Raw genomic sequence first — 27,379 nt, 5'->3', positions numbered from 1 at the left:
AAATTGAACGGTCGTTGTACACTCTTCTCTCGCGCTCTCTCTCTCTCTCTCTTTCTAGCAAGAGAACAGCGGTGAAAGGGTGGAAAAGCTGGCAGTTCTCGCGGTTCGGAAACCGCGTCCACGCCCTTTCATTTCGGCTCGTTAGGATGGGGAGCAGCACCCCCCGCTCACTATAGTACACTATAGACCCGTTGTTGTCCACCGCAGTCGATCCAGTTTATTTTGAAGTATGCGCCCCACAACTAGCCTGGCCGTCGCGATAACGCCGCTTCCGCTTCGAGCCACGCGAATTCAACCGTGTGATGCTTGTTTATTCCAGAAGAACTGCTAGACAGCGGTCCCGGGGTGTTATTAGCGAAACCGCAGCGGTTCGCAAACCCCCGGCGAAACTTTCGCACGTGCAAGATGGAATTTCGACGCGATCACGGTCGCTAGAGGCGAACTAGGCTACTGGTTTTCGAAAATCGGACGTCGTTGCATCCCGCAACGTTCAAATGCTCTTTCGTGGAAAATGTGCGAAGATTCTACAATTTTTCCTGCGCTATATAACTGTTTTCTAGACACCACAAAATTTTCATGCGCTATGCGACTGCTTTACATGGCTCCACAATTTTTTCAGGAGCTATAAAACTGTTTTATATGCTCTATGATTTTTTAAAAAGCTATAGAACTGTCTTACAAGCTCCACAATTTTTTGGAATCTATAGAGGTGTTTTATAGGCTCTACAATTTTTTCCTGAGCTCTACCATGTTCTCGAAGGCTTTAGATCTTTTGATATGCTATTGCTATACGATTGCTTCACATCGCCCCCACAATTTTTTCATAAACTATAGCACTGTTTCACAGGCTCTACCATTGTTTCACGTACTATACAAGTGTTTTGTAGATTCCACAATTTTATCGTAGGCTGTGGACCTTTCTTGAAAGCTGTGCAACTGTTTTATAGCCTGTACAATTTTTTCAGATGCTCTACCATGTTCTCTTCTGCGTCATACAGCCCCCACAATCTTTTCTTCTCTTCAACTCTTTCAATCTGCCCACAATTCCAAATTACACCTGCCCGTTTTAATTAAAAACGTATTAGCCTAATAACAACGATACCGCGCCCGCCTGGCTTGAGCTGTCTGCTCAATTATTTGGGATTAAAAGATTATCAGACGATCATCATTGGGTAAACTACCGTGCAGAATGGTCTACCATCCTGTCGAGGTAGTTGGCTGTAAGGATGTAAATTCGAAATACCTCGTCAGCCTAAAGTTTCGCGCAAGAAGACACCGGGGGCCGTGGTAGAGGATGAACGTTAATAAAACAGCGTCGGGCGACCGGCGAGTAAATATTAAGTTCAACGATGTATAATGGATTACTTATTCGCACAGCTAACAGTAACCGGAGTGTCAATAAATGTTAGATACGACTTAGCCGAAAGTTTTTGCTCCCGAGGAAATTGATAGCTACAGCCGTCCGCGCTTCGCGCAGAAAGGCTCCGGATCCGCCGACAGCTAAGACGATTAGATACATAGAGTGTTCCATGAATAACAAAGTGGGTTTCCGCGACCATTTTCAGCAAAGAAGCTTACCCTCGTATACCCAGTCCGGCACTCCATTATAAATGGTCCCGAATACGCCGGTGTTGGTGATTTGATAGTCCTCGGCTACTTCTGCTTCCGGTCTGTAATAGATATTGTTCTGGTACACGTAGACCAGTGCGTTGCCTCGTGGCGCCCAGGTGGCCAGCTGCAGGGACATCGAGTCATTCGCCGTCAGTGACACGTCTGTCCTGAAATCAGAACGTCGAGAAATGTCAGAAGTTCAAATCTTCTTCATCTTCATAAAAGTTTCTAAGAGACAGAACCCTCTTGTCTTCAACGATTTTTATATAAAATGTTTCTCGACATGTTCGTCACATTCTTCCGTTTAATTCGACGCCAAACACGATGCAGTTCGGATCGTACGTACTCGTTTAATCCACGATACTGTGGAATCTCTATTATGCGAACTGATCAGTGGAACCCTCCTTCTATCATTTATTAAAAAAAAAAAAACATTCACCAACGTGTTCGTTTAACGTGTAACCAGTTATGATCCACAGAAATATTTACTGTAATATTTACTTTAAATATACTTTAAAGTTTGCGTTTCACTGACCAGTTCGGATAATAGAGGTTCTACATTATACGATCCAAAGCGCGCCGTGTTTGGTATGATTTCAAACAGAAAAATGTTAGGACTATGTTAGCAAACACTTCATAACGCAATAATAAATAGCGAGGAAGTTCTGTCATTGAATATAATATACATCGTCTGACCGGCACGACCAGTGTCCGGTTTTTTCGCAATTGCCGAGGGATTATCGAGTTAGGGTCCTAAGGAAAGGTACAATGGGATTAGAATCTCGGCGGGAATGGTTAAACAAAGGATGCGAGAAGTCTATCGACTGTCGGGATCGAGATAAATATTAATCAAACGCAGAGCCGGGCGGATCCCTTCGGACTCTCGCTTTCCCTTTGCTCCAGCGGGATCGTTCCCAGTAACGCGGCAATCTCTGCGGACATAGTGCTTCGGTTTACGTCCGAGCTGCTTTTACTGCTCCTAAAATAAGGATCCACGGGATCCCCGTCGAAAGCATATATGCATCCGCGCGCGCGCGGAGTAATCGCGGCGGCATCGAGAGCATGCGTTGCGGCGTGGGGTTTACGCGGGCCGATCCGCCTTTGTTCGTATCGCGGCAGTTCCTTCGAGCAATTCTGATAGAATGGATCGAATAGCTGCTTGTTACTGCCTCGGAACCGCCCGGAACCCTCTCCCATTTATATCTCGACGTTTTATCGGCCGGGGGTTACAGAATTCCGAACGATACCCGCTCCGGAACCACCAACGCGGCTCCTTTCCCCTTTGCCCTTCTCTTTTCTCTTCTGCGCATTCAACAACCCCTTGCCCTCTATCCATCGCATCCTCTAGCCACTCGTCTCCCCCAAGTTTACTAACATGCGGGGACGCATTGTGCTACATTCTCGCGAAAATGCTGGCCAAAATCCAATTTTCGAAGTGCGCCGACCAACCCTCCGTATGCTATGCCCGGAGTCATTCGTGACCGACCGTCAACGTACACAATTTTAATCCCATATAAGAAGATGCCTTTTATTTTATTAGAAAATTGATACTCATTTTTCTTTTCAAGTTGCTCGCTCGACACCGCTTATTGTTAGTGTCAGAACGAGAGGGTGTGTCATAGTCTATCCCTTTCCATCGATAGATATCGCAGAAGGATTGTGAAGCTTCTTATTCCAAATACGACGAATTAACATAAAACTGTACTTAATAGTGAAATAAGCTGTTCTTTTTTAAATATGTGGTATAAGTCCACATTTGGGAAAAAATGAGTTAATGGTAATTTCAGTAAGATGTAGATATCTTCAATACAGCACGATTTCTTGGCAAAGTGATCAAAAGAATTTTAGCTATAAAATGGTATCGCAAAACTACACTCCTCAAAAGAATTAAGGGATCACTTGTGCGAACCCGAAGAATTGCTCCCACTTTACGTGATCATCGATTTCTTGCGAAATCCTGAGGTCGTAGACAAATTTTGAGACCAGATTTTAAATTAGCGTGAAACAATCTACGGGAAATGATGTATAGCATGTTAAAAAAAAATTTTTTTCCGCGCGTGGTACTGCAGAAACCACATTTTCTTGAAATTCTACAAGTTTAACGAATTTTCTCAAGGTTAAAAACCGTTCGTACCGTAATCTCCCTATTTTTCCCATATTTCGCAAAGTTTCAGCTTTAATTTAAAAAAAAATTCATCGCTCTACCTCATTTCTATCGAAAGTTCTCTGATTTTGAATCGAGTTTGTCAGAGACGTCAGGCAGCCGCTGGACGTGGCGCGCTAATTTCTGCGAAGCACTAACTTCAAACACAGCTGCCGTAGGTAAAAAATTGTCGCAGCGAGTTCATGTGGTACTCAATCGAATCAGCAGAATCTCTGCTTCAATCTGACCTTCGGATCATGGTATTACGATCATTTCTCGCCGAGATATAGCGAGTTAAAGGAAAAATGGAACTTGTGCATTTTGTAAGCATATTTTCAGAAACACCTGGTATATCGAAATGTTAATGAAATTGAAAAAACAAAACCAGTGCCTTGAAGAGAAAGAAACGCTCTATCTATTGCTTTTTTGCACAAGATTCTACGATAATTTTTTCGCTTTCTGGAGCCAGTTAAAGTTAAAAAGCCCATATTTACTTCAACCTTGAATAACTCGAAAAAAAAAATCGCACAATACTCAACAACCGCACAATTTACACAGGAAAGAGAGCCCTTCCAAATGATATTAACGCGATTTATCAAAAAAATTTGTTGCTCCCCGTGCGATGTTCCAAAGTTGCACAAAATTTTTGTTAACCGTCAATGTTGTCTTCATCTAGCTGTAACTTTGTAAAAAACTAACATAGCAATAATTTGAAACAGATCATCTGAAACTAGAGGTTTCAGGCTTTCAAACCATTGTTTAACGATATCGATACGGCAATTTTTGACGGAGTTATAATCACGTAAAGTGGGAGCAATTTTTCGGATTCGCACAAGTGATCCCTTAATTCTTTTGAGGAGTGTATTTTTTGTGAAAGTGGAATAAATCCATTTCTAATAATCATTTCTAACGAAAATTTAAAACAAACTAGATTTACACGCGCGATGCGCGGTGTGTGGAAGGAAGATGACCGTGATGTTTTGACGAATAGCAACTGGAACACGATGCTCCCGAACAAGATTGGAATTTCCGTTTGAAAGTACATTCGTCCGTCCAGGTCATCGACAAACTTGTTCAATTTTGCGGCGTTCGAGGTTGGCAGGATGCTCGTGCGTCGAACCGGTGGCTTTTTGCTCGTGCAAATGAATTTTCGGGGACTTTGAGCCGCGCCGCGCCGTAGCGCTTAGAGGAGTAAGTGGTTTCGTCGGAAGAGAGAATGATCCTATGTTTTTGGTGAACGAGATTTGTTTGTGCAACTTTGACGTTTGCGTTGATCCGGTGTGACGAGTGCACTCATCCACGGTGTTTTCTAGTCTATTATTTGTTTGCCTGGGGGACCGTGCTGCCAGTTATACTGAAATAACACTCGCGGGGAAATCTAACGCTTCGATCGACTATCTAGAAAATTCCATGAAATTGGAGAGTTTACTCCAATTGGAAACAAAAATTGGAGTAGTTTATTCCGTGAGATAAATATTTAAGTAATTCATTCGATGAAATAAACATTGTTGAGATGTATGACACAAAGGTACATTGAAAATTGCAGCAAATATTCTGTGCAAGTAGTGATGTTATTCAGCTGTGACACGTTACGCAGCCCAAGTGTTACATAGAATGTTAGTCGCGAGAATTGGATTATAATTGTGGTGATTCGTGGCAAAGGCAACTAGATGCCAAGAATGTTAATCGGATTATTGTGAAGTTCATTCCTCGGCGTGTGCAAGTGCGAGGACACCGTGGTCGAATGTCACGTGTCAAGCACTACATAAATCGTGTATTGAAACTTACTTAATCGAAATCTAGACTTAATCTAGTTTCGATGTAATCAAAGTTGATGTTTGTGTTGGGCCAAGAGGTAGCCCAAGTTAATCGTAAGCTATGCATCTGACGCTTATCCGAGATCTAACTGAGAGCTTGTTTATTCGGAGCGAGGATAGACAGTCGTCGCTGCGTTCTTCTTTATCGCTAATGATTATTCCAGTCTCTATTATACTCCTCAAATTTGGTTAAATTAGATTCGGCTATGATAAACGTGAAATATAAACTCGTAGAATTTCTTGAAATTTCACGTCAATCTCCTGTTTAAAGAAGGCTGATCAGTGGACTGCGGATTTTACGCATATTTGTGACAAGAATATATACAAAATTTGTAAACAATATAAGAAGAAATAAAAATTTTAGTAGCGTCAATACGAATTGCAGCTTACGAACATTATCAAAGGATGAAAGAAATTTTTATTTTGCATGAAGATCCACAGTGAGCTGATTGGTAAGTGCAGGTTCAGCGGAGCAATTGTTAAATCGTTAAAAGAGTTTAACAGAGTACGATGGGACCGAATAGTGCATATCCAGCGATCAACGTGGAGACGCTAGAATATTTTTCACGGTAATGGAATTAGCATTTCAAAAATATTCCAACAATTCTTCGGGTTTATCTAGTCTGAGCGAGGGGGTGGTACGATGGAGAGAGAAGAGAGGGGGGGGGGAAAGGCAAGGAGGAGAATCTTAAGTAGCCCGCGGAGGAGTTCTCGTAAATTCCTTAAGCCGCCATTTAGTTTCAGGGCGAATTTAACAACGGTACATGCGTATATCTGCTTGGCATGCGGATTCAATTCTAAAAGGGAAATAATGTAACGCACAGAATGAGGGACAGAAAGAGAAAGAGAGGGAGAGGAGGGGGGAGAGAGGCTCATTCTTTATTACTTAGCCTTTCAGCCGTGCCAACTGGATGCACAATTCGGTATGGGCCGGCGGCGGTAGTCGCGTTTTGCTCCCCGCGTATAGTCGCTTTTAAAAGCCATTAATGAATTCCGGCGATACCTTTACGACTCTCATAAATATAAAAAGGGTCCTCGATCAGAACGGGCCGCGCCCGGGTGCGCGCTGCGGACGTCGACCCCGCAAAAATTATGCGGCCATTTAAATGAATTCTACGCGAATTATTTTCATTACCTTCCGCGTGGCCCCGCGCACAGTTCTTCCAGCAGACGACGACGAATACGTAGTTGCTCCGGATTGAATTTGCCCGCGCGATCAACGTCGATTCCGTTGCCGGCTAGCATAAAACCGGGGAGACCGAGAAGACCAGAACGAATCCCTTCACAGCGCCTCGTAAAACGCCCAGCCTCGTCGTAAAAACCCGAATGTTCCATTTACATTTTTTCTCTTCCACTGGTCCCAGTACACATGGACCGAGAAAATTATATGCGGAGGAACGACTGTCTTCGACTCTTACCGGATTTTAGATCTCGGATCTGCCCCGGAAGCTAGCTGCGTGCATGCGAGAAACCAAGAAAATGTGGTGGCCGTTGATGCGTTATGCAGTTGCCCGAAATATGCTGCAATGTTGTATAGTAATCCTGGGACACGCGTGGTTTCATGATACTTCAAACGTGGCAGAAGTCTATCGTAAACCTAGATCTGACCCAAGTGGAAATTCAGACGAGCCTACACTGTCCCAAAATTCAAATAAAAGCGAACCGAGCGATGATACAAACGCAAATCAGGACCAAGCAAACGTGATCATAACTTCTACTTCTACTCTACACATACAGTCAGAGTCGCCAGGTCAGGGGAATTGTGCCGTGGCAGAATTGTGGGAGAACAGCGTCGTAGAAGGTGAAGGTGGAGTGGGCAGGCAGGTCTTAATTTGCTTACACAGTCGTCATTTTATAATACTTTAAACATCGCATAATTTTCAGACGTTTCCGAATATTTGAAGTCAAGAAACACAGAAGACAAAGAAAGATACATAATATGGTCAGTGTGAGCACTAAAATATTTCAGAATGTTTACCACGTTAAATATCGACCTAAGAGATTAGGCTTCTCTTTTTACATTCAACTGTACTGTACACGATCTTATTGTACGAATAAAAATAAATCCAGTCACTGGAAAACGGTGTACAGAGAACGTTCCTGTCCGCAAAGGGTTAAACCGTTGATCCAGATCTCGACAGCACCGAGATGGTTTCCAGGGTGTGTCGTGCAGATAGAAAATTAATAACCACCCAATATCCTGTCGGTCACGTATCCGTGGGGGTCAGGGGGCAGAGGAAATAATTTCCTAACGATTCGGGTACACAAGGTGCACCGAAATTCCTGGTAACGAGGCTCAACCGGTATCATCGCGGCAACGTTCGAGGCCAGAGGGATCGTCGTAAAAAGGCTGGGGTGTGGGTGGTCGGAAGAGGAAACGCGGCGGGATAAAAGGAGCGGCGAGTATCACGCGACCTGGGGATTTTATGGAATTTATAAAATGTACCAAGCGCCAGCCACGTCGGAGCAAAATCGATGGAAAGTTGCGCGACTCTAGCTGTTGTGATGCCAGAGCTCCGGGACCTCTCCTTCTCTCTATTTATCCATCTTTTTCGCCCACTTTATCTTTCTTCTTTCTCGTTTTCTCTATCTATCTTCCCTCCTCATCCCTCCCTCTCATCTCTCTCTCTCACTCTCTCGTTCTGGAATATCTTTTGCTGTCTCTCTCAGGTACGCTCAAAAGGAACTTCTTCGTGAAAACCCATAAATAAAGACACGGGTATTCATGTAGCGTACAAGTCGGGTTTATGGCCGGGACTCTCGTCCGTTTCGCTACAAAGTGCACGGACACACGGATTGGTTTCCGCTGGCTCGAATCGGCCGCGTATCGATCTCCGATTCCCCGCTGCGAGCAGAATTCGACGGACCCCGGGCTCGTGTAATTTATTGCTGTTAATTGATAAGACGACGCGCGAGGCGCCGCCGCGCCGCGGCCCGCTTCGCTAACGAACTGCCATGCCGCGAGGAGACGTATAGGACGCCGGAAACCAATTGGCCGTGCTTAAGAGATCGTTACCGAGAGATAAAGCGGTCTCGGGTCCTGCGGCACTGTGTCACATTTCGCAACACCGTATCAAATTGCAATGTACACGGTCGAATTTCATGGTCCGCTATCGAATTGACGTGGCGAAGTTGCGAAATTGGGGTGTTTCGGAAGGGCCTGATTCTCTGATGAATTTCGGTTGTGCTATTGGCCCATTTATGCGGGTAATTAAATTTCTGTCCAGTTATCATACATCTGTGCACTACCTAACATTAAAATTGACTGGCTTATGTTTTAACCCTTATATGTTAGCAACCAAAACTATTTTTATGCCTCAAATATCAATTAATCTATGATCATCCAAGAACATAAATGCCAACAACAATTTTAAAGAAGTTTTAGAAAGCATAAAAAGTTTTTGTAAAAATTCAAATACGCTTGAATAAAAAAATTTGTCGAATGATCTGCACCTACGCAATGTTTTTTAACTGCACCGATAGCACAATCGAAGACATATAAAACCATTGGTAGTAAAGTTTACTGTCGAACGATGAACGAGTCAAGTACCCAGTTGAAGATAGTGCTCGCTAACGGTAGGAATTTCGGACCAACTATCACAGAAAAAGGTAACGGAAGATTAAAGAGACCTACTCCCGGGTTTCCTCAGTGCTGGGAGTGACAGTGGAAAGAACAGGATCAGCGGCGCATTCGAATATTCGGAAGAGGCCATTGAAAAAGTGAACGCTCCTCGAAAGAAAGAGAATTACCTCAGATGCCGTATAGAATGACTGATTGATCTAACATCATTCCGCCAGAACTTTAAGGCTTCTGCTAAGAATCCCGGAACGAAGAAGACGATGCCACCGACTGATAAGAGGACTGCGAGAGACACCACTTACCCGGATGCGAATCTCTGCAGCGAAAGCGGGTTCTCGTTTTTAAACCAGCTGAATTCGTACCGCCGATCCATTTTTTCCCGACCGAGATAACAATATTAATGTCAACGGAGATATTAATCCGAACGTTACTCATGCCACTCTTTTACATTCCCGTCGCGCGTTTTATCTCCTCCGCGGTTTTGAAAACGCTGCAAGAACATTAAACACAGAAGAAAGAGAACGCGGATCTCCCCAAACGGTACCCGCTTCTGCGGAACTCGTATTTCTGGCTTAAACCTTTGACCGTGGATATTTGCCGTTTTGCTATCGTAAAAATCACGAGAGCTTTCGTGCTTTTGGTTGAGCTTTCGCATGAACGAAAACAACAATTTTGTTTAAATATTGTGCTCCAGTCTATCTGAATATTTGAGAACCGAGTTTTCAATTGGTTCAGTTGGTACATTGGTGTCTGCTGTACGGGGATATTCATTTTCCCAGTTTTTCGCCGACCGAAGTAAAGTTTGTTATTCAACACATGCTGTTATTCCCTGCGTGGATTTTGGTTTCATACATTTTTTGAAACATTTCCCCCTTTTTCGAGTCGTATAAATAAATGGCGAATTCGTTTACCTGACTCGTGGCATCTGTTGTGCTAATAAAAATTTGAATGTCGAAAGTGGGCACGATAATCGTCTAATTTCAGGAATTGTGCTTTCTGATCGTGACATTTTGAGTCTTTCTTATAGAGAATTTGTTTCATTGAATTCTTTCCAGCCAACTTTCAAAATTGTTTAAACGGTACTTCCCAGCGACGACACTTCACGCCTGTCGTATAAAGAATTAACTTGGCTAAATCTCTTTTAATGCTCCGAAAACGTCTGAATGATAATAAGAAGCACGATAATTGTCCAACTTCGAGAATGCTAACTTTATCGCCGTCGTGCGCTGCTGCCTTCCAGCTAGTAAACACGTCTTCCCGGTTGTAGGAAAATGGTGTCCAAGCGAGCAACTAAATTCAGCGAATTCTCCATCGAACTTTTCGTCGTCGCGAGTCCAGCTCGAGTTAATGCTCGCTCGCGACGAACATAGAACAAACCGCGGACTCTCGGGCCCTAGCCACCGAGATTCCATCAAAATATTCCCGCGCGGTGGCAGACACCTTCTAATTTCTATTTAATAGGATCCGGTCGGAGCCGAAAACAACTGGCACCGGCCATTATTTAAACGTTGTCTCTCGTTCTTCGCCGGATTTCCGCACTAATTTCGTCGGCCGATCCGGGCCAACGAATTAATTAACGGAACCGGTGTACGTACCGCAAACATTTCTGTGCTTGTCTCCGAGGCGAGTAGCTCGGCCGATAGGACCTTCTAAAGCGAACGTAATGAAGCCCAAACAGAGAAGTTATAAACAAAACAAGGGGCGCGGAAAATGCAAGCCGGATGGCTGCCGTTCCGCAAGTTCCCACGGTTTTAGGTAATTAAGCGTAAAGACCGTTTCGAGTATTTTCACTTTGTAGAACGCTGGGCAATATAATCTTTCCTAATTAACGGTCCAACCCAAATTAGTCGCCTTTTTGTTGCGAACGGACAAACCGCCCTCTGTTCATTGCGCTCTGTAACCACTGTTCCAAACCTTTGATGAGAAAAAGACATGTTGTTTTCAAAGACAACGTAATACTATAATATTTGCCTTTCCGAACAATCCTCTCCTTTTATTAGCTGCCCGGGTGTTTAATTATCATTTTTGTGTTTTCATTTTCTATGATGCATTGCAAGTACAGTAGAACCTCACTCGTTGCACGAGACAGGACCGAATCTGCGCGCAAAAATCGAGGTCACCACTTCGTGCTTCCCCACTCCTGGCTTGAGTGGTGGGGATCGCTGTGTGCAACAAATGAGGTTATTCTACTATACAGGTGATTGCTGAATTAAATAGAAGCCACTTTCAGCGAACGATTTCACGATTGAATGACAGTACAGTATTCTTTATGACTGAATAAAACGAAATATTGCAGTAGAATGAATTTGTTCAACGATCCAGCTTCGAAGTTACGTTATTCGTACATCGAAAAGCCACGATGGATCGAGTACTAGGCCCCAGTCGACTCGAATCGAACTGAACCGAATCAATGAAACTTGACCGTTTGCCCGGAATCGAACCGCACCGATTACTTGTTGTTCGCGATTAACAGGATCGTCTGTTGCTCGCTCGGATGAATTATCCGCGCGGGCATTCGACCAGGTTTTTTCAGAGGGCTCGCTCGAAAAATTCCATTAGAACCTCCGCGACGGAAAAGAATTCGCTTGGTACTCCGGCTCTGTTTGTTCAATCAAGCCTCCCCCGCCCGGATCAAGTCGTTTAAACGAATTTGATTACGATCGATAGTCCACGGCGGCTGGTTCACGCACGGAATTCTATCAATTTTTATTCCGCACGGTCGGGTCGCGCGTCCTTTCACGAATTCCGTCGACGATCACGGAATCCCGGGCCCCATCACGCTGTGCTCCACCGCGAAAATAACTATGCCTGCGGTCGTGAATCGAGTATGCGAGCCGAGCACCGTCTTTATAATAACCTGCACCCGTGTCAGAATGTCTTCAGTTTCCTCTGGAAAATTTTTCCCGGTCCGGAAATTTTTTAAAATCCGCCAGAAGCATCTGGCAATCCGTACGCATTTTTTCGGAGGCGCTACAATTTTTCTGCGAGCTAGGATAGGATTTTAAATACCCTGAAAGCTTTCTATGAAACCTACACATTTTTGGCAGGCGTTAAAGTTTTTCATTGTACTCTAAAATTGTTTCCTGGGCTCCGAAATTTTTTCAGAAGCTCTGCAAGTTTTTCGCACGTTCGAAAACTAATCAAGAAGCATCGAACCGAATAAAGGCCGTGAAATATTTGCCAGGAATCGCGACTTACGTGCTGAAAAATACGGGAGCAGCGTTGCTATACGTTTTCTAACTGCACTCGCATATATTCAAAGCAATCAAACGAGAAACAACACGGCGCGAAACCTGCCACTGGCAAATTGAAAGCTGAAATTCATATTCACCGGGGCTGGCATGGCAGGGCTTCGTGACAGGGCGATGAAATTTTCAATTCGACGTCGAATATATTTTTTCAAGTAGCAGGTTAGCAGTCGGGCCGCTGTTAGCAGCCTCCCTTGGTCGAAGGAAAATGTCACCGGCAGAAATGGCAACAGTTCAAGGGGTTGTCGTTTGCTCTCCGACTCTTCAGCGCCGCGACGCTTCGTTCATTGTGCAGGTCACGTCACCGGAGTCATTCATGCGCGCCCAGCCTACCACGTTCCGCCGCAAGTTTTTCTTCTTTAACTTATCAGACCATTTCGCCGGGGTCCCTCTCTCTCTTTCTTTCTCTTTCACCTGTCCTTTGCCATCCCAGTTGTTCCCGGAGTTGTTTCATTACGCTCGTTCCGAGCCGCCTCTTTATTAAAACGATACTTCGAACGGATAACTAGGTCTGATGTTTACAGCGTGTCAACAATCATTTATAACAAATTTATAACGCTTTCGAGGAACACGTGGAGCCCTCCAAAATGTTGGACGAACTTTTAAGTCCTATGGAAAACTTGTAGAGCCGAAGAAAAATTGTCAGAAGCTACGAGAAAGATTAATGTTTCTCCCTGGGCAGTACAATTTTTTGGCAGACTATGAACGTTGTTTGCAGCTTCTGTACAGTTCGCTGGAAAATTAATCTGGTTCACAAATAAATTGTAGGACCTCCGAAAAACTCATAGGGCACAGAAAGGGCTTTCAAAACTTATGGAAATAATGTTTGGTTTCATAAAAGATTATTAAGGTACACAAAAGAGTACTTAAACTTGAAAAATTCTGGGGCATCCGGAAAAGATTGTAGGGCCCCCAAAAAGCTCATACAGCTCGGGAAGGGCTTCCAAAATTCGTAGAAGAAATAATAGGTTCTACAAAAACATATAAGAATGATTTAACTTACACAGAAGAAACAGAGACTACTAAAAACGATTGAAGGTTCAAAAATTTTCCAAATTGCATGGGACTCTGCAGAATGTTCCAAGACGAAGTGTACCTAGGCAAAGAAATTCGGGTGGTCTGCGACAAAGGGAGCCGTGAAAGTCGCCGTCTCGTTCCGCGGATCTAAAGGGCTAATCTTTCAGAAGCTCTTCAATATCCTTCACACAGCTGTGCCAATGTTTCGAGCGAATGTTTTCAATGGTCTTTTGAAAAGTTCTCGCGACTATCTGCCGGAGATCTCATTGAGGATGCGCCTCGGTATCCTCGGCAGTTCCTTTTCCGGTGTGGTGGGGTGTGGGGGAGGAGAGGTCTGTTCGCGACCGTCTATTTCTTTCGCAACGACAAGCCTGTTTTGCCAGAAGACACAGCCTGGGGAACAACTCGGCGACAACTATTACCTTTCAGTGGCTGTCGCTTCTGCTCTCAAGAGTTTAATCTCCGGCAAAGTTTGCTCCCCGAGTGGACAGCCAAGCATCGCCGACAACCCCCGGACCAGAGACAGAGAAAGAGAGATAGTTGCTCTTGCGTGGACACGTAGCCTAAGTCCGGGAGCCAGTCTAAAGGTTAGACTCTAACCTAACCAGGAGGTGTTGGCGAGACAGCCTCTCTTGCCTCTCGCAATTACAACTCGATAATACTAAAGCCTGACATTCTTTCTCCTCTGTAATTCCGGCCACTTCAGTCCCAGCAATTTCGCTGCAATTGCGCCTCCCAACGTCAAAGCTACGAAGACGGTCAGGTCCCTCTCTCTCTCTCTCTCTCTCTCTCTCTCTCTCTCTCGCTCTTTGTTCTTGATCGCTAATTGGAATCGTTTGTTGGCCCTGGCCAGTGTATGATAAAGAATCTCACGAGGCCAACCGGCGGAATCGTTCTGAAACTTTTTCCCCCGAACAAAAAAAGGGACGGCCGGGCAAGTTTTCTTTTATGCCCCGCTCCGCCGGAGCCAAGCTTTCAGGCTTTCAAAGCTTTTCCAGCGTCGAGAGCTATGAAAGTTCGGGAAAAAATGCTAGCCACGTAACGTTTTTCTTAAACATTCAGGCACACCCCCTTCCTCATTCGTCCACTGAATCGTGCACGCGCGCTCTCTCTCTCTCTCTCTCTCTCTCTCTCTCTCTCTCTCTCTCTCTCTCTCTCTCTCTCTCTCTCTCTCTCTCTCGTTGGGTTTGAGGAGAGCCAACTTTCCGAGAGTAAAATGATGTTGCGAAAATCTCGCTGAATTATGTAGCGGTCGTTAAATAATAAATGACTAATTATGTTTTAGGTCTATGCCGCACTGAAATCGGTCCAAGTTCGCGCGTTACCTTCGGATGGGGCGATGTACTTTCGGTGGTTCGTTCGTTGTCGATTACGCTACTTGTGCTCGCGTTTCTCCTTAGCACTGAGCCGTTCTCTTATTGTCCTGATTTCACCCTGATTATATACGTATGATTGTATAATTAGTTAATCCTCAAGACGACTTCTGTTTTACAGGATTTCTCTTCGCCAGTTAATTTCGTTTCCATTCTAGAATTTTATTCCTGCATGATATTCTTAGATTTTTTAATATTTTCATTTTACTGCTCTTTCAAATTGCACTCTGTCGCTCTTGTCACAAATGCATAAAATCCGAAGTCAATATAAGATTGTGTAAATTATTTATTATATCCTTGAGACTTTACGCACTACTAAATTTTATGCAAGTGCATCAGCGGTGCAGGTCTGCATAAAAAACCACGATGCAGTAAAACTACTCGTTACCTCCACTCACTTTCAGGTCGTGAAATAACTGTAATTATTCGAACGCAAGTTTACCTTATCGAGGAGTATACTCGGTGATATCAACTGTTAACGCTGCTATAAAAACCTCTTATAGGACTTTTGTAACTTCTTTAACAATACTAATAAAGTGCCAAATTACAGGGGGATATATTCAAGTTACTCGAGCTGAATTTGATATATTTTTTTATTGGCTGTCGTGCAAAGGATGATAACGGTGCTGAGGGGTTAAGAAACTCATTTCTCGAGATATCTGGGAAATTAGAGGCTGCAGGGCAATCAACTATTCTAGGTTATGTTTCCAAACGAGATTAGCTCAAGTCTATTAGAGAAGATTTAGTTGATTCTAATGATTTTAAGAAATAAAATGTACCTTAACTCTTTGTAAATAATCAATATTTACGAAGAAAGGACTACGAATTAATTTGTATACCTAACGAATTGAACATTTTCGCAAATATTATGCTATAAAAATGAAAAATGGAGAATTTAATCAGTGATTAATAGTGATTAACAAAAATGAGTAAGTGCAATTTAATATAGTACGAAGATCAAACAAACTTAACAATGTCAATATATTATTTCCACCTTGTTGCATTATTTTCGACCTGTTAAACATATGTATTAAAAAAGAAAATAAATTTCTATTTCGCTCCAGTTGTTTGCAAATCAGGTAGAAAATTTTTATTTTGCACAAAGTCTGTTAATAACCATAAACCTAGCAACACAGACTGCGAAAAGAGGTTTGTAAATCGTGCAAAAACGTTTCATTCTTCTGGGTGATTTTTCCATTCCCGTTCCGCCGAAGTAATAAAGCGAACTGGCTGTATATGAGGGCGTGACTTCAAAGAACTTTGGAAATGTGTTTACCCAAAAGGCGGTTTATTCAAATATTTGAAAGGCTTTCGTGTTCAGAGAGGCGCACGAGGAATTTAAATTTCGCCGCGCAGTTTCTCCACCCCATCACCTCTACTCTTCCAACTAAGATCCCTCCACCCTCCGCACCTGTTCTTCGTCGCTAGCTGAAAGTCATTAAAGAATAACTCAGGGAGAGAAGCATCACGTGTTTCCCTTGTTGAACGCCGTTTTCCTGGAGGCGGGGGCTCGCTTTATTCTCTCTTCGAGTTTTGAAGGACGGGCTCTCTCTCATCTATCGCCATCGCTGTAACGGCAAGTTGAAGGGCCGAACTTTTCAAACGCCCTGTAAAGGGTGGCGGCGGACTTTCTCTTCAGGTGGGGGGAAACTATTTTCCGAACCGAAACAGTATTAGGTTGTTGCGCTTTTTCGAAAGTTCCCGGACAAAAGCTCGCAACTTCGGATTCTGCCAATTTTTCACCAACTTTGCAAGCTGCTCCGAAGAATATTGTAAACTCGTCGTGGTATCGATTTCACTGTCGAGCCAATACACTGTTGCGAAATTAATTCATGGCTCTCACGATGCGTGCAACTTTGTTGTATCTGCTATTTATTATGACGGTTTCTATAGCTAGATCCGCGTGTTTAAATTGTTCTTTTCTTCAGCTTCGTCCACAAATCAACCCTTAAAATCAATCGATTGTGACTCACGTGTTGGAAACCATCCGCATCCTATCCACCAGCCTGTATAAATCATTTTTAAGAAGCTATGGAGACAAACGATTTTTTTCATACGCCCAACAGAACATATCCGGGAGCAAAGAAATAAATTTACAGGTGTCACGAACAGATAAACCCTGCGCCACGATGTCACAAGGCCGCAGGGTGTTCGAAATCGTTCCGGATGGATGGTTGAGCGGATCGACGTGACTAATCGTGATATAGCGAGCAGTCTTAAAGCTCCGAATTAACGTTCCGTGGCGAAGTCCCGCGTGGTTGTCGCGACGTCGACGTCGACGATCTCGTCGCGGCCGAGACAGGGGTTGAAATTCGCGGGGGTGGCGCGGTCGTAATTTGCGGGACGGCCGCCGTTACCAGCCGGCGGTAGCGCGAAGATTAAAATGCAAATCTAAACTCGGCCCGCGGAATAAGTTTGAGATACGATTATCCTAAATGGCGCCCGGGGGCGAGAACGGTTCTCGGGGTGAAAGGGAGATATCTCGGCAAAGAGAGAGATAGAGTGCTCGTTTACTTACAAGGTTCTCAGGTTCACGATCCTGTAGTGGGCCAGGTACGTGTGCCGATAGAGCTGCAACAGAAAGAAGAGGAATGGAGAATGTTTATTAGCCGTGTTTGCCGGGGCGAGTCGCCGGGAAATTGGATGCCCGCCACGTTTTTAAGGGTTAAATAAACGCCCCGGGTTAGGCTGCGACGTGGTTACCGGTCGGCCGGCTGCTACGCTTCTCGTTCGTTACCTTTTTTTAATTATTTTTACCCTAACACCCCTGCTGTGCCCTCCGGCCCCCGCTCGAGAGATCGCTGATTGCCAGATTAGATTCTGCCCCGGGAATTTCGAATTTTAGAGGGCTCTATTAGTTTCTTGGATTAGGCTACGCTGACGCGGAAGGCTCGCGCGAATTTTCGAGACCTGGAAAAATATTCGACGGTGGAGTGCTGCATCGCTGTTACAATTCGGCGGATTTCATTGTGACAATTTGTAGATCTGCAAAAATATTCTAGAGGTGGTGGAGAATTCTATTAGTTCACTGGATTATGTTACACTAATTTGTAGGGCTTCTGATCAATTTTGTAAGGTCTGCAAGAATATTTTGTAGGTTATAGAAAACGTTCACAATATTTTCAAATTTTCTAGGGCACGTCAATAATTTTGAAAGCCTGTCAGAAAAAATGTCATAATCTTCTTCCACGAATATGCTACTAAATAATTATAATTGAACAAAGTCATTCGATTTGAAAAAAGAAAGTACACATAAAAATACTTGAAGAACATGCCTGTCAATCAGTCAAAGTCTCCAATAATTCTTTACGTATAAAATTTCAAAGCTGATTATTTCTCGACTATATTTTTATGAACACCGAAGCAATCGGAACTCTTTTTCCTCGCGGAAATGTAACCGTCTGGTTCTCGGTTGTCTCGGTGCGGAGAGCGTTAACAGTTCGTTGAACGCGATAAAGAAATGGAGTAGGTGGAGGGTGAGGAGAGGGGAGAGGGTAGACGTGAAAAGTATTCGGATCGGGGTATAAAAAGGGAGGGCAGTTACCATTATTGCCTCGGTGTCTGCTAGTCGATAGGAACGACGGCAACCGAGTTTTCCCGGCGTAAGAAAAATTACTACGCCCTCGATAAGGTGTTCCGTACGACCTATGAAGCATAAGGGGGGGCGAACGCAGAAGTGCCATAACCACTTACATTTACAAAGATAAGCGCGGTCCGCGGCCGATCTCGACGCTCGTTGCAGCTTCTGTGCGACGCGACGCGATGCTTTTACACGGCTACACGGAACGGCGCGCGGCGCGTTACAACGCACAGATTCTCCACGACGACACTGGCAAGCACGGGAAGCGTTTATCGGGAGAATAAGAGAACCAGGGAAATTCCGAGGGAGGCTGCTCCTAGGCGACACCCTCCCTCCAACCCCTACATTTGACTTCCACGGATGACGTACCTTCGCTGAGCAATTATCTCGAGAAATTTAACTTCTTATTTTAGTTACTGCTGAAACTTCGACTCTCGCGAGTCGAGTCGCCTCGTCTTCGCTCGTCTTATTCGCCGATTTGCTCGCAGTCGACAATCGCTGTCGTCATGATTGTTTCATTTCGAGGATCGTTTTGAAGATGAATGTGCTTTCGAGATGCACGTAGAAAGCGAGTACTCCTCACTTCGAAGACACACTGTTTTTTAACAAATATTTTAGGGGTACATACTCCGTGAAAATGCTTATTATTATTATTTTAGACTTGTTAGATTTTATATGCAGCTATACGACAAAAATTAGTAGGTGTGATTTAAAACAGTGAAAGCATGAGAAGAGCTTAAAAACACTGTTATATTATTCTCGACCTATTCAACGTATTAAGAAGGAACATTTATACACGGTAACTTATTCCTTATCGTTTAATTGCTTCAACGGTTCATTTCTTGTACGCCCACGTCCGTACGAAAGCAATTAATAACTTTCTATTTTAACTCTCGCGCTTAGCCTCGTCTGTTGTTCGGCAGCAATCGCAGAATCTCTCGCGCGGAACCAGAAAATAGTTGTAAAAATTTTCCAGACGTCAAGGCAGGCCGCGACTACCACACCATTGGCGTCTGCTTAAAAGTTCAAGGATTAATAACGCACGCTAACAGTTTGATCAAACGGCGCGTGGAACGACAAGGCAAAGTGCGAATTGTCCAACAGGAATGAGTTTCGCGGTCGATAATAATCAGAACGTCCCGAGCAACACGTTAAAGTAGCAGCATTATACCACTCTTATCGGGTGAACATGATGTACGGGGCCGCGTTCTGAAAGAGTTAATGGTGGCAAAAGAGCGTGTGCGAATATGTGTACGTGCGTGTGTGTGTGTGCGAGAGAGAATAGCAGGGGGTGGTCAGGGTGGGATAGGGGTCGTGAATCCTTTGGTATCGCGCACTGTCGATGGCGTGTTCGATACTATCGCGATCCGCAGCCCCATACCACGGATGTTTCGTTATTTATTGCCAAAATCCGGCTGTTTTTCGTTAATCGATCACCGCGGAGAATTTTGTGTGTGTTATGCCATCGATAAAGGGCCGTCGCGAATTTTCGGGGTGACCGAGTCATTCTAAAACTACGAATTGTCTGAACACTGTAGCGACCAATTCAGTTGTTCTTCCTCTTCTCGAGAACAGATTAGTTTTGCAGATTTCTACATAAATTTTAAGGAACGTCTACAAAATTCGAAGTAGACACTTCGTTGTAGCTTGAATAATTTCTTAAATCTCGTAAATTGAAAAAAAATCATCGTTCTGGACCATCTGGCTTTTGAGATATCTCAAGAAAAATCTTTCAACTCCAATTATATTACACCCCCGCGCTTGCAACCTTACTTTTAGCGACGTCTTCTACATACAGGGACGTTCATGTTCACAACTAATCTTGTTACTGTTCTAGGTATTCAAAAATAAATATTGAAAAGAGTGATTTCAAGAGTGCAATTTCGTTCGGGACATAAACGACCCGGGTTGCAACCACACCCTCCATATAAATGATAATGACGAAGAAATATATGTGTCGAATATTTTTCTAACATAGTCCTTACATTCATTTGAACATTTCCATTATCTTCGAAAGCTTCACTGACGCGCAGCGGATGAATAATTAATTTAATCCGATTTAATCGATTCCGAGGAACACATCGAAAATTGTACAATGCAGTTTCATCTTCGACCCATTTTACCTCCATAGATAATCGGCTTTGAAACAATCCCGCGAACTCGGCTAACAGCTTAATCGGTCACGCACACATGTTCTTGCGACCCGCTCGAAAACGTTGCGGAGATCGTCTGGGGCTTATCCAAAGACGTTTCCATTTTTTGGCAGACTTTTGGCTCCGGGATTATAGCATTCCCTCGAAATTTATATCAATACTGTCCTTCCCTCGCGATCATAGATAGGAATGTGTCCAAATTCCTCGACGGTGGAAAATCTGCGGGTGCCGACCCGCGCGGTGAAAAAAACCCGGCGATTTATCGAACCAGCAGGCCCGAAAGTTAATTAATTACATTTCAGCCTCATGAATGGCGCAGTAACGATCAATCGAACGGGATTTTCTGGCGCGGCGGTTCGCTGGAAAGAGAGAGATACGATTCTCGCAAATATTTTCGCGGTGGATTTTTCGGCCGGTCGAGCAGCACCGACGAGAATTGATTTACAGGTCAAAGATAATGGCACAGCGTGGAAGCGACAGGCAAGTTAAATCTTGATATCGCCCGGGAATGTTTTTTAATTTGCCGGTCGCGGCCCACATGCGGAGACCGAATTGATGGCGAAAGGGTTAGGGGCAGAGCGGATTTCCGGAGTGGAATTTTGGAAGAGAGATGCGTGAAATTCAGTAGCAGATTTCGTACGATTAAAATAATACCGTTGGGGAATCTAATTGCTTAATCACCGTTTAAAAGAAATTAGCGGTGGGACAAGGTAGAAAAGATGTTGGAACGATTGTTGCTCCCGTGCTGTGTAAAATGAGTCCAATAAAATGTGTCATGGACGCTTCGTTCGCGGGAAAATTCAATTTGAAAACACGAGGTGGACGAACACTTGGGCGCCATTTTCTTTGGAGGTGGCGCCACCTACCAGTTTCATTCTCAAATCAGTATAGTCTGCTTCAGAATTTTTTAAAAGAAAAGTACTGAATACTTTATTTCCAAACTTTGTGTGCTTATTGACCAACAACTTTGGAGTTACAAACATATTTACACAGCATCTTACGAACCAAGCGTGTTCTCAAATTTTGAGGAATAGAGGCGTGTTTTATCGACTTCGCGGTGGGGACAATCTTCGTGTAGACAATTTCGCGAGTCGAACCGGGAGGATTTAGAGGTGGTTGATTTTGCGGACAAATTTCGAGGCTTCGAACCGCATCGAATTTGCGGCGCGATCCGGAGAGAAGTTCGGGAGTTCCGTTTTCGACGGAGTACGCCCGACACCGAACGCGCCTCGATTTTGTAATTAAATCTCGAACTATGGGAGTACAATTTTATGGGACAACCTCGGGGTCTTGCGGCTTCGACTTGCACGATTCAATTTGGGACTCGACTGCCTTCGATTTCCCGGCGCCGACGTCACGGAAATATTCTGCGCCTCGCGAACTTGGATCTTCCCTCGTAAATCTGCTACTTCTATCTCTGCCACAGAAACTGAAGACTATTTTTGAAGAAAGTTCCCTTCGTAGAAAAAAGCAATCTACGCTGATACAAGCTGCGCAATCAAGCGAAGCAATTTCTCTAATAAGCAAACTCATCGAAACATTTATCAATTCAGGAGACTCGCATTCAATGGAAAATTACTCGGGTAAAATAATGAAATGTATAATTACAAAACTGAAAGTCGCCCCCTCCTACGTGTTACATTTAACAATATTCTGAAACTGAACGAATATGCGATTGAGGCAACCCTCCGGAGAATTAAATATATTTCATTAAAGCCTTTGAAGCCGGCAAAGCAGATTTTCTTTGAAACAGGCATGCGTTCGCTGCAAAATGCATTCGAAGCTTAAAGGTTCAATCGAATCTGTTTCCATGTGAATTAAGTTCGAAATCCCTTCAATGTAAACAGAGATCGATTAATGGGGTTTCGCAGTTTTCTAAACTCTCGATGCAACTTCCGACGGGGTCTCGACACAGTTTTGTAATCTACTTGCTCGATGTAGACTTAACTTCTGCTCGGATTGGAAATTCGCTGGGTTTTTCCGGCCGAATTTGCGGTCGATGTACGCACAAATTGGCAATCGGGTTTCGCGCGCGGCAGCTGCGACTTTATAATTTAACGCGGCCGTGTAGCTGTTTCGATAAGATCAGAGCTATTAAACTTCTAATACAATCACGCGGTTAATGAAACTCGAAACTGAAACCGGATTCACACATCGTTTGTCATGCCCGCCGCGCCGCACGCTGAAAGAACATTGGAAACTGATCGTGCAAAGCGGCGCGCGTTCAGTAATGAACCAATAATCATTAATATCAAGGAAAAGCTTTCATTTCCTCGTTATTGTCGCGGCCATCGTTCATCAGCGAGGGGAGAAACGACGAATAAAGATTCGCTCGCGCGCGCTACAGCTTCTCGCCATCATTTATTTATCCCCGCTGTACAAATACGGTCATTTAAGTCACATTAAGATCCGACGTATAATGGAACCGTCATTAAAATGTGCACGCTGCTCGGGCGCGACCAATGGGGGATATCCCCCTTTATCCCTCGCGAACATCAAACAAACAACCGGCGGGAATATTTCATAAGGGCAACGCTTAAACACGCCGGCTGTGAATTCTTCATAATCGCGGGGCCAACGCGAAAACGGGTTATGCAACGTAACCACGTGTTTCCTCCGCGCAATACGATGCTCGCAATGAAATTCCTGAAATCGTAAGGAGAGGGCGTTACGACGGAGGAAACCACGGCACAATCGCGATTCTACGCGTTAACGAAGCTGAAGCTGTAAGAGAGGATAGTCTCTCTTGTGTCGCTCGCGGGAAAGTGCTGGCCGCATTCCTGCGTTTATTACCAAAGAATCGGGGAGAGATTGCGCTGGAAAATGTATCCGAACGATTACCGCTATTGCCCTGAATAACGAACCGGTAATAAATCCTTTCCGCAGTGCCCCGTTCCTGAGAAGATTCAATTTGAAGTCGCGATGTGAACGACGACGACTGGACGACATTTTCTTTTCAGGTGGCGCCGTCTATCATATACCAGTCAATTTGTGCCATCGTAAAGAATAATATACGGGCAATAAAATATTTCCAGAATGCTTCGTTCGTGAGAAAAGTCAATTCAGAGTCGCGAGGTGAACGGAGTTCTGGGAGCCATTTTCTTTACAGATGGCGATGCGTACCGTTTTCGGTAACCTTTTCTTTATCTACGTGTAAGAGTTAAACCACACGAATTACAAAATTTAGCAAAGATGGATTCCCGGCACGTTTATGATTTTAACCAGCGAATTCATCAGCTGGGTGGTTAATTACCTCCTCGATAGTTAATCACTGCCACCATTAATGTTTATATTAACCGGGAGCAGTTTCTGTTTGCCCCGGAAGTTTGTCATTGCTCAATGAGATACATGTGCGGCGCGAATACCGAGATTCGCCGGAAAACTCGCGAAAAGTTTGCGGCTAGGTCAGAGTGGCTTATCGATTATTCCTTCAAACACGATTAATAAGCACGCTGGAGCACGTCCCCATCCCGATGGCTATTGTTTTCTATCATATCCGTGCGCACGACGATGCATAATTCCACGTCGTTGCCGAAACTGCGCAAGAGTTTAACAAGTTCGACGAACTCTTACCGCCGGCTATTATGCTTATCAAAGTTTTTCCCGTTGGCCTATAAAGTGATTAAAACTTTCGCGAATTATAGCCGGTCGTGTCCTTCGGAACACCGCGCGACCTGTGTGCGATTGTTTACCGGTTGTTCGAGGACATTGTTTTCTCGAACAGGTCCACCGGAAAAATCCGGGGAAAAAATGTCCGCGAGGATTTGCCAGCTGACTCTGGCTGGTCAATATTTTCGTAGGAATGTTCGATCGATTCGCAAAAATAGCGGACCGTTCCACGACACCAATTAAACTTCGCGGAGTTGCGTTAATTGAAGCGATTGCAAATTTCCAGATTCAAATTCATCTTCGCGGTTTGTTTAGCGATTAAAGGATTTTCTTTTTCTCTGCTGAAGATTTTCCGGACTCGAACCCAGTTGCACGAAGTTGAAGCTCTTCAAAACCTCGCAGAAATGTTCAACACGATTATCCCTGTTGTTGCTTCCAACGGTACGGCATCGTTAATAATCTCCGGCGCAACCAATTACAGTTTCAACCGAGATGGTTGGGCAGCCGGAATGTTGCACATAAGGTACGCCGGAATTGCAGCTCGCAATTGTACTCCCTTCGATTCCAATTAGTGTAATAATAGCTCGCGCGGCCGCGAATATCCTACGGACAACGTTGCAAAAGAATATCTCATTAAACAAAACATCGGCATAGGTAAAGGATCGTCCGTCGTTGCGGCGACTAATTACATTTCCACAATATGTTATCACGATTACAACAAAGCGATCCGGTGTTATCCGACCGAATGTGTTTTGCCCCGGCATTATTATCGTTAACAATGTGCCGTTTACCTTCTAAAACTCTCGTCGACCGTAATTGGCGATAATTAAACAATCTCCGGAAGAAAATAGCCGCTCATGTGGTCCGAACGGGCTAAATATAACCTAAACGATCCAAATACACAACGGACCGGAAGAACCAAATATTCGATCAAGTTCCGAGTTTCTATGTTATATGTTGTACATACATTAACAAAAACAATTGTGGAACTTATAAAAAGATTGCCATGACGTCGGAACATTTTTTTAAATGAAAGATTTGTCTTTAATTTGCGTATTAATAAAAAAATTGTTTTCAAATAATCTGTCGAACAGCATGTTCAGAAGAATATAATTACATCAAACCACACACACAGTAAATTTGGCACATTTCATGTCGGAGACCGCAAGAAATTGTTCAAATGAACAAAAACGTTTACGCGGGTCAAACACCAATGGATTGAGCCCAAATTGAAAAAAATGGAGCAAACATCGAAATAATTACTGGCCAGATCTATCATTAGCAACAATCTGGCCGAAAAACAACGGCCACCGGCGGAAAATGGCGGCGCCGAGAAAAACGGTAGTTAGAATGGCGGGCAAGCAAACCGCCGAGAAAGATTCCATATGTTCTTCCTCTCCCCGCACTCGGATGTAAAAAGAATTTCATTAAAAGTCCATTAATGAAAAGAAACAAGAAACAGAAACGAAACGGCGAGGATCAATCATCGTAATTCCCCCCACCCCTCGCGCTACAAACAAGTTTCCAGCCCTCGGAGGGAGAGGAACTGTTCTGTAAAAACAAGTCGAGAAAAAATGATCGCGAAGCCGGGAGAGAGGCTGGGAGAACAAAGGGAGAGTAATCGAGCACGAAATTCGGAGGATTCTGTGATCTCTTGGAGAAAAAGATATTCCACGGACCGTCAACGATCCATTAATATTTCCATAATTACTCGCGCGTTGCGTTACAAGAGACCGGAATTAACGGGAAATTAATGGCGCGTTTTCTCAGATACTTCTTGACGAGCGTAGTCTTTTTCTATCGTGGATGTAATTTTCTCGGACGAGAAGCGTTTACCACTACAGTTACCGCAGGTAAATTACTGGATTTTTAAATCTCATAATTGTCATATTAAAATTATACGAACAACTATAATTATTATCATATCACAGAGGAAGTGACTGAACAAATTTTATTATTCCAGCGAATATGCGGGAATAAAAATTCATTTGATCCTTTAACAATTTTCATAAGTTGGATATACTATACTGACACCTAGTTCTTCTTTTAATAATAGTACTCATTTGAAGACTGACCTTTTTAAAAATGGCTTTACGGTTTCAATTTCGTTCATTTTCTCGCAAAGGCATAAAAAAAGCCTTAACCTAAAGATAACATTTAGCAACACATTTAGCATAAAAAATATTAAAATCCGTTCCCAAGCAGACAATTCTCTAGCTAAATACTTCTCTTTCACGGTTCCCTCGAATGTTACCTTAACAAAACAGTATACCAACACGAACACGATATTGGCACACAAACACAGTCCTCTAAAAACGCAATATGCAGCTGCACTTTGCGTCAAGCCCGAATATTTTGCACGACCAAGTGGCTTCTTAGCCACAGTTTCGAACTTGAAACTTGCGCTCGCGTGTCTCTCGGGGAATCCAACATGGATTCCAGAAGGGGTTGAAGGGGGTATCGACTGAAGGGAAACTGGACACAATAAACCGTGATCCTCTCATTGCATCTGCGACGGTATTAGCACCTGCAGCAATCGATACTCCATCGAGAATTAAAAACTCGAATAATCAACCGAGAACGAAATTTCGGGGTGTTTCTGCGGGGTGGTGGTTTTGCTATTGTTTTAATTATAAATCACCGCGAGGTCGATCCGGACGAGCGTGTGGATGGTTAATCAACCATCGGCGAGAAGAAATATTGTTCCGTAAACGCGAAAATCGCCAGAATGATAATAGCAGGGCTGCGATGTACGCAGAGGAGCAGCCCCAGCCCGTGGAGGGAGGGAAATACGCAGAAGATCAATACTGTCCCAGTGAACGCACAAGACGTAACCACCGCTGCGGTTATTTTCCCGTAATTGCGTTTGCAGCTTCGATTATGCGTTCGGAACTTCGTTTCGGTCGTATCGACCATGCATGCTTCGACTGCGCTTTGATTACTGTGGCGAACGCACCCCCGAACCCTAACAACCCCCCTTTGGTCGGGAGTAGCGTCCCTCTGATCTACAGTTTTTCTTCTTCGGATTCTCTGCTTTGTTTTCGAGATCTTTCGATATCGGGGCGAGTCTGATCTTCGGGGGAGTTCGGGCTGTTACGGTGGAATGGCTAGGAACTTTGAAATGGGGGTGGGTGGAATTGTTTGCGAAATTTTGGAGACATTGGAATTGTTTTCTGTGTTTTGCTTCGGAGGTTTTGAACTGAAGATTTGAAGTATATTAAATTGATTGAAATCCTGTTCTGCTGCAA

The 27,379-nt window shown here is 43.9% G+C and overlaps 1 protein-coding gene across 16 annotated transcripts in view; it reads right to left on the bottom strand.

Annotated features, from left to right (window-relative positions):
• The window catches only part of LOC143215783 (venom dipeptidyl peptidase 4), a 357,851-nt gene that overhangs the window by 172,307 nt on the left and 158,165 nt on the right, over positions 1–27,379 (bottom strand). For all 16 annotated transcript variants that reach the window (XM_076438232.1, XM_076438220.1, XM_076438224.1 and 13 more), the window contains 2 exons: positions 17,308–17,360; positions 1,579–1,778 (listed from right to left, as the gene is read on the bottom strand). In XM_076438232.1, the coding sequence (XP_076294347.1) occupies positions 1,579–1,778; positions 17,308–17,360 (253 nt within the window). The remainder of the gene's footprint in view (positions 1–1,578; positions 1,779–17,307; positions 17,361–27,379) is intronic.

The sequence above is a fragment of the Lasioglossum baleicum genome, chromosome 14, assembly GCF_051020765.1.
Source record: "Lasioglossum baleicum chromosome 14, iyLasBale1, whole genome shotgun sequence".
NCBI classification, from domain to species: domain Eukaryota; kingdom Metazoa; phylum Arthropoda; class Insecta; order Hymenoptera; family Halictidae; genus Lasioglossum; species Lasioglossum baleicum.
The sequence above is the reverse complement of the archived record's forward strand: the minus strand, read 5'-3'. Positions and strand labels throughout refer to the sequence as shown.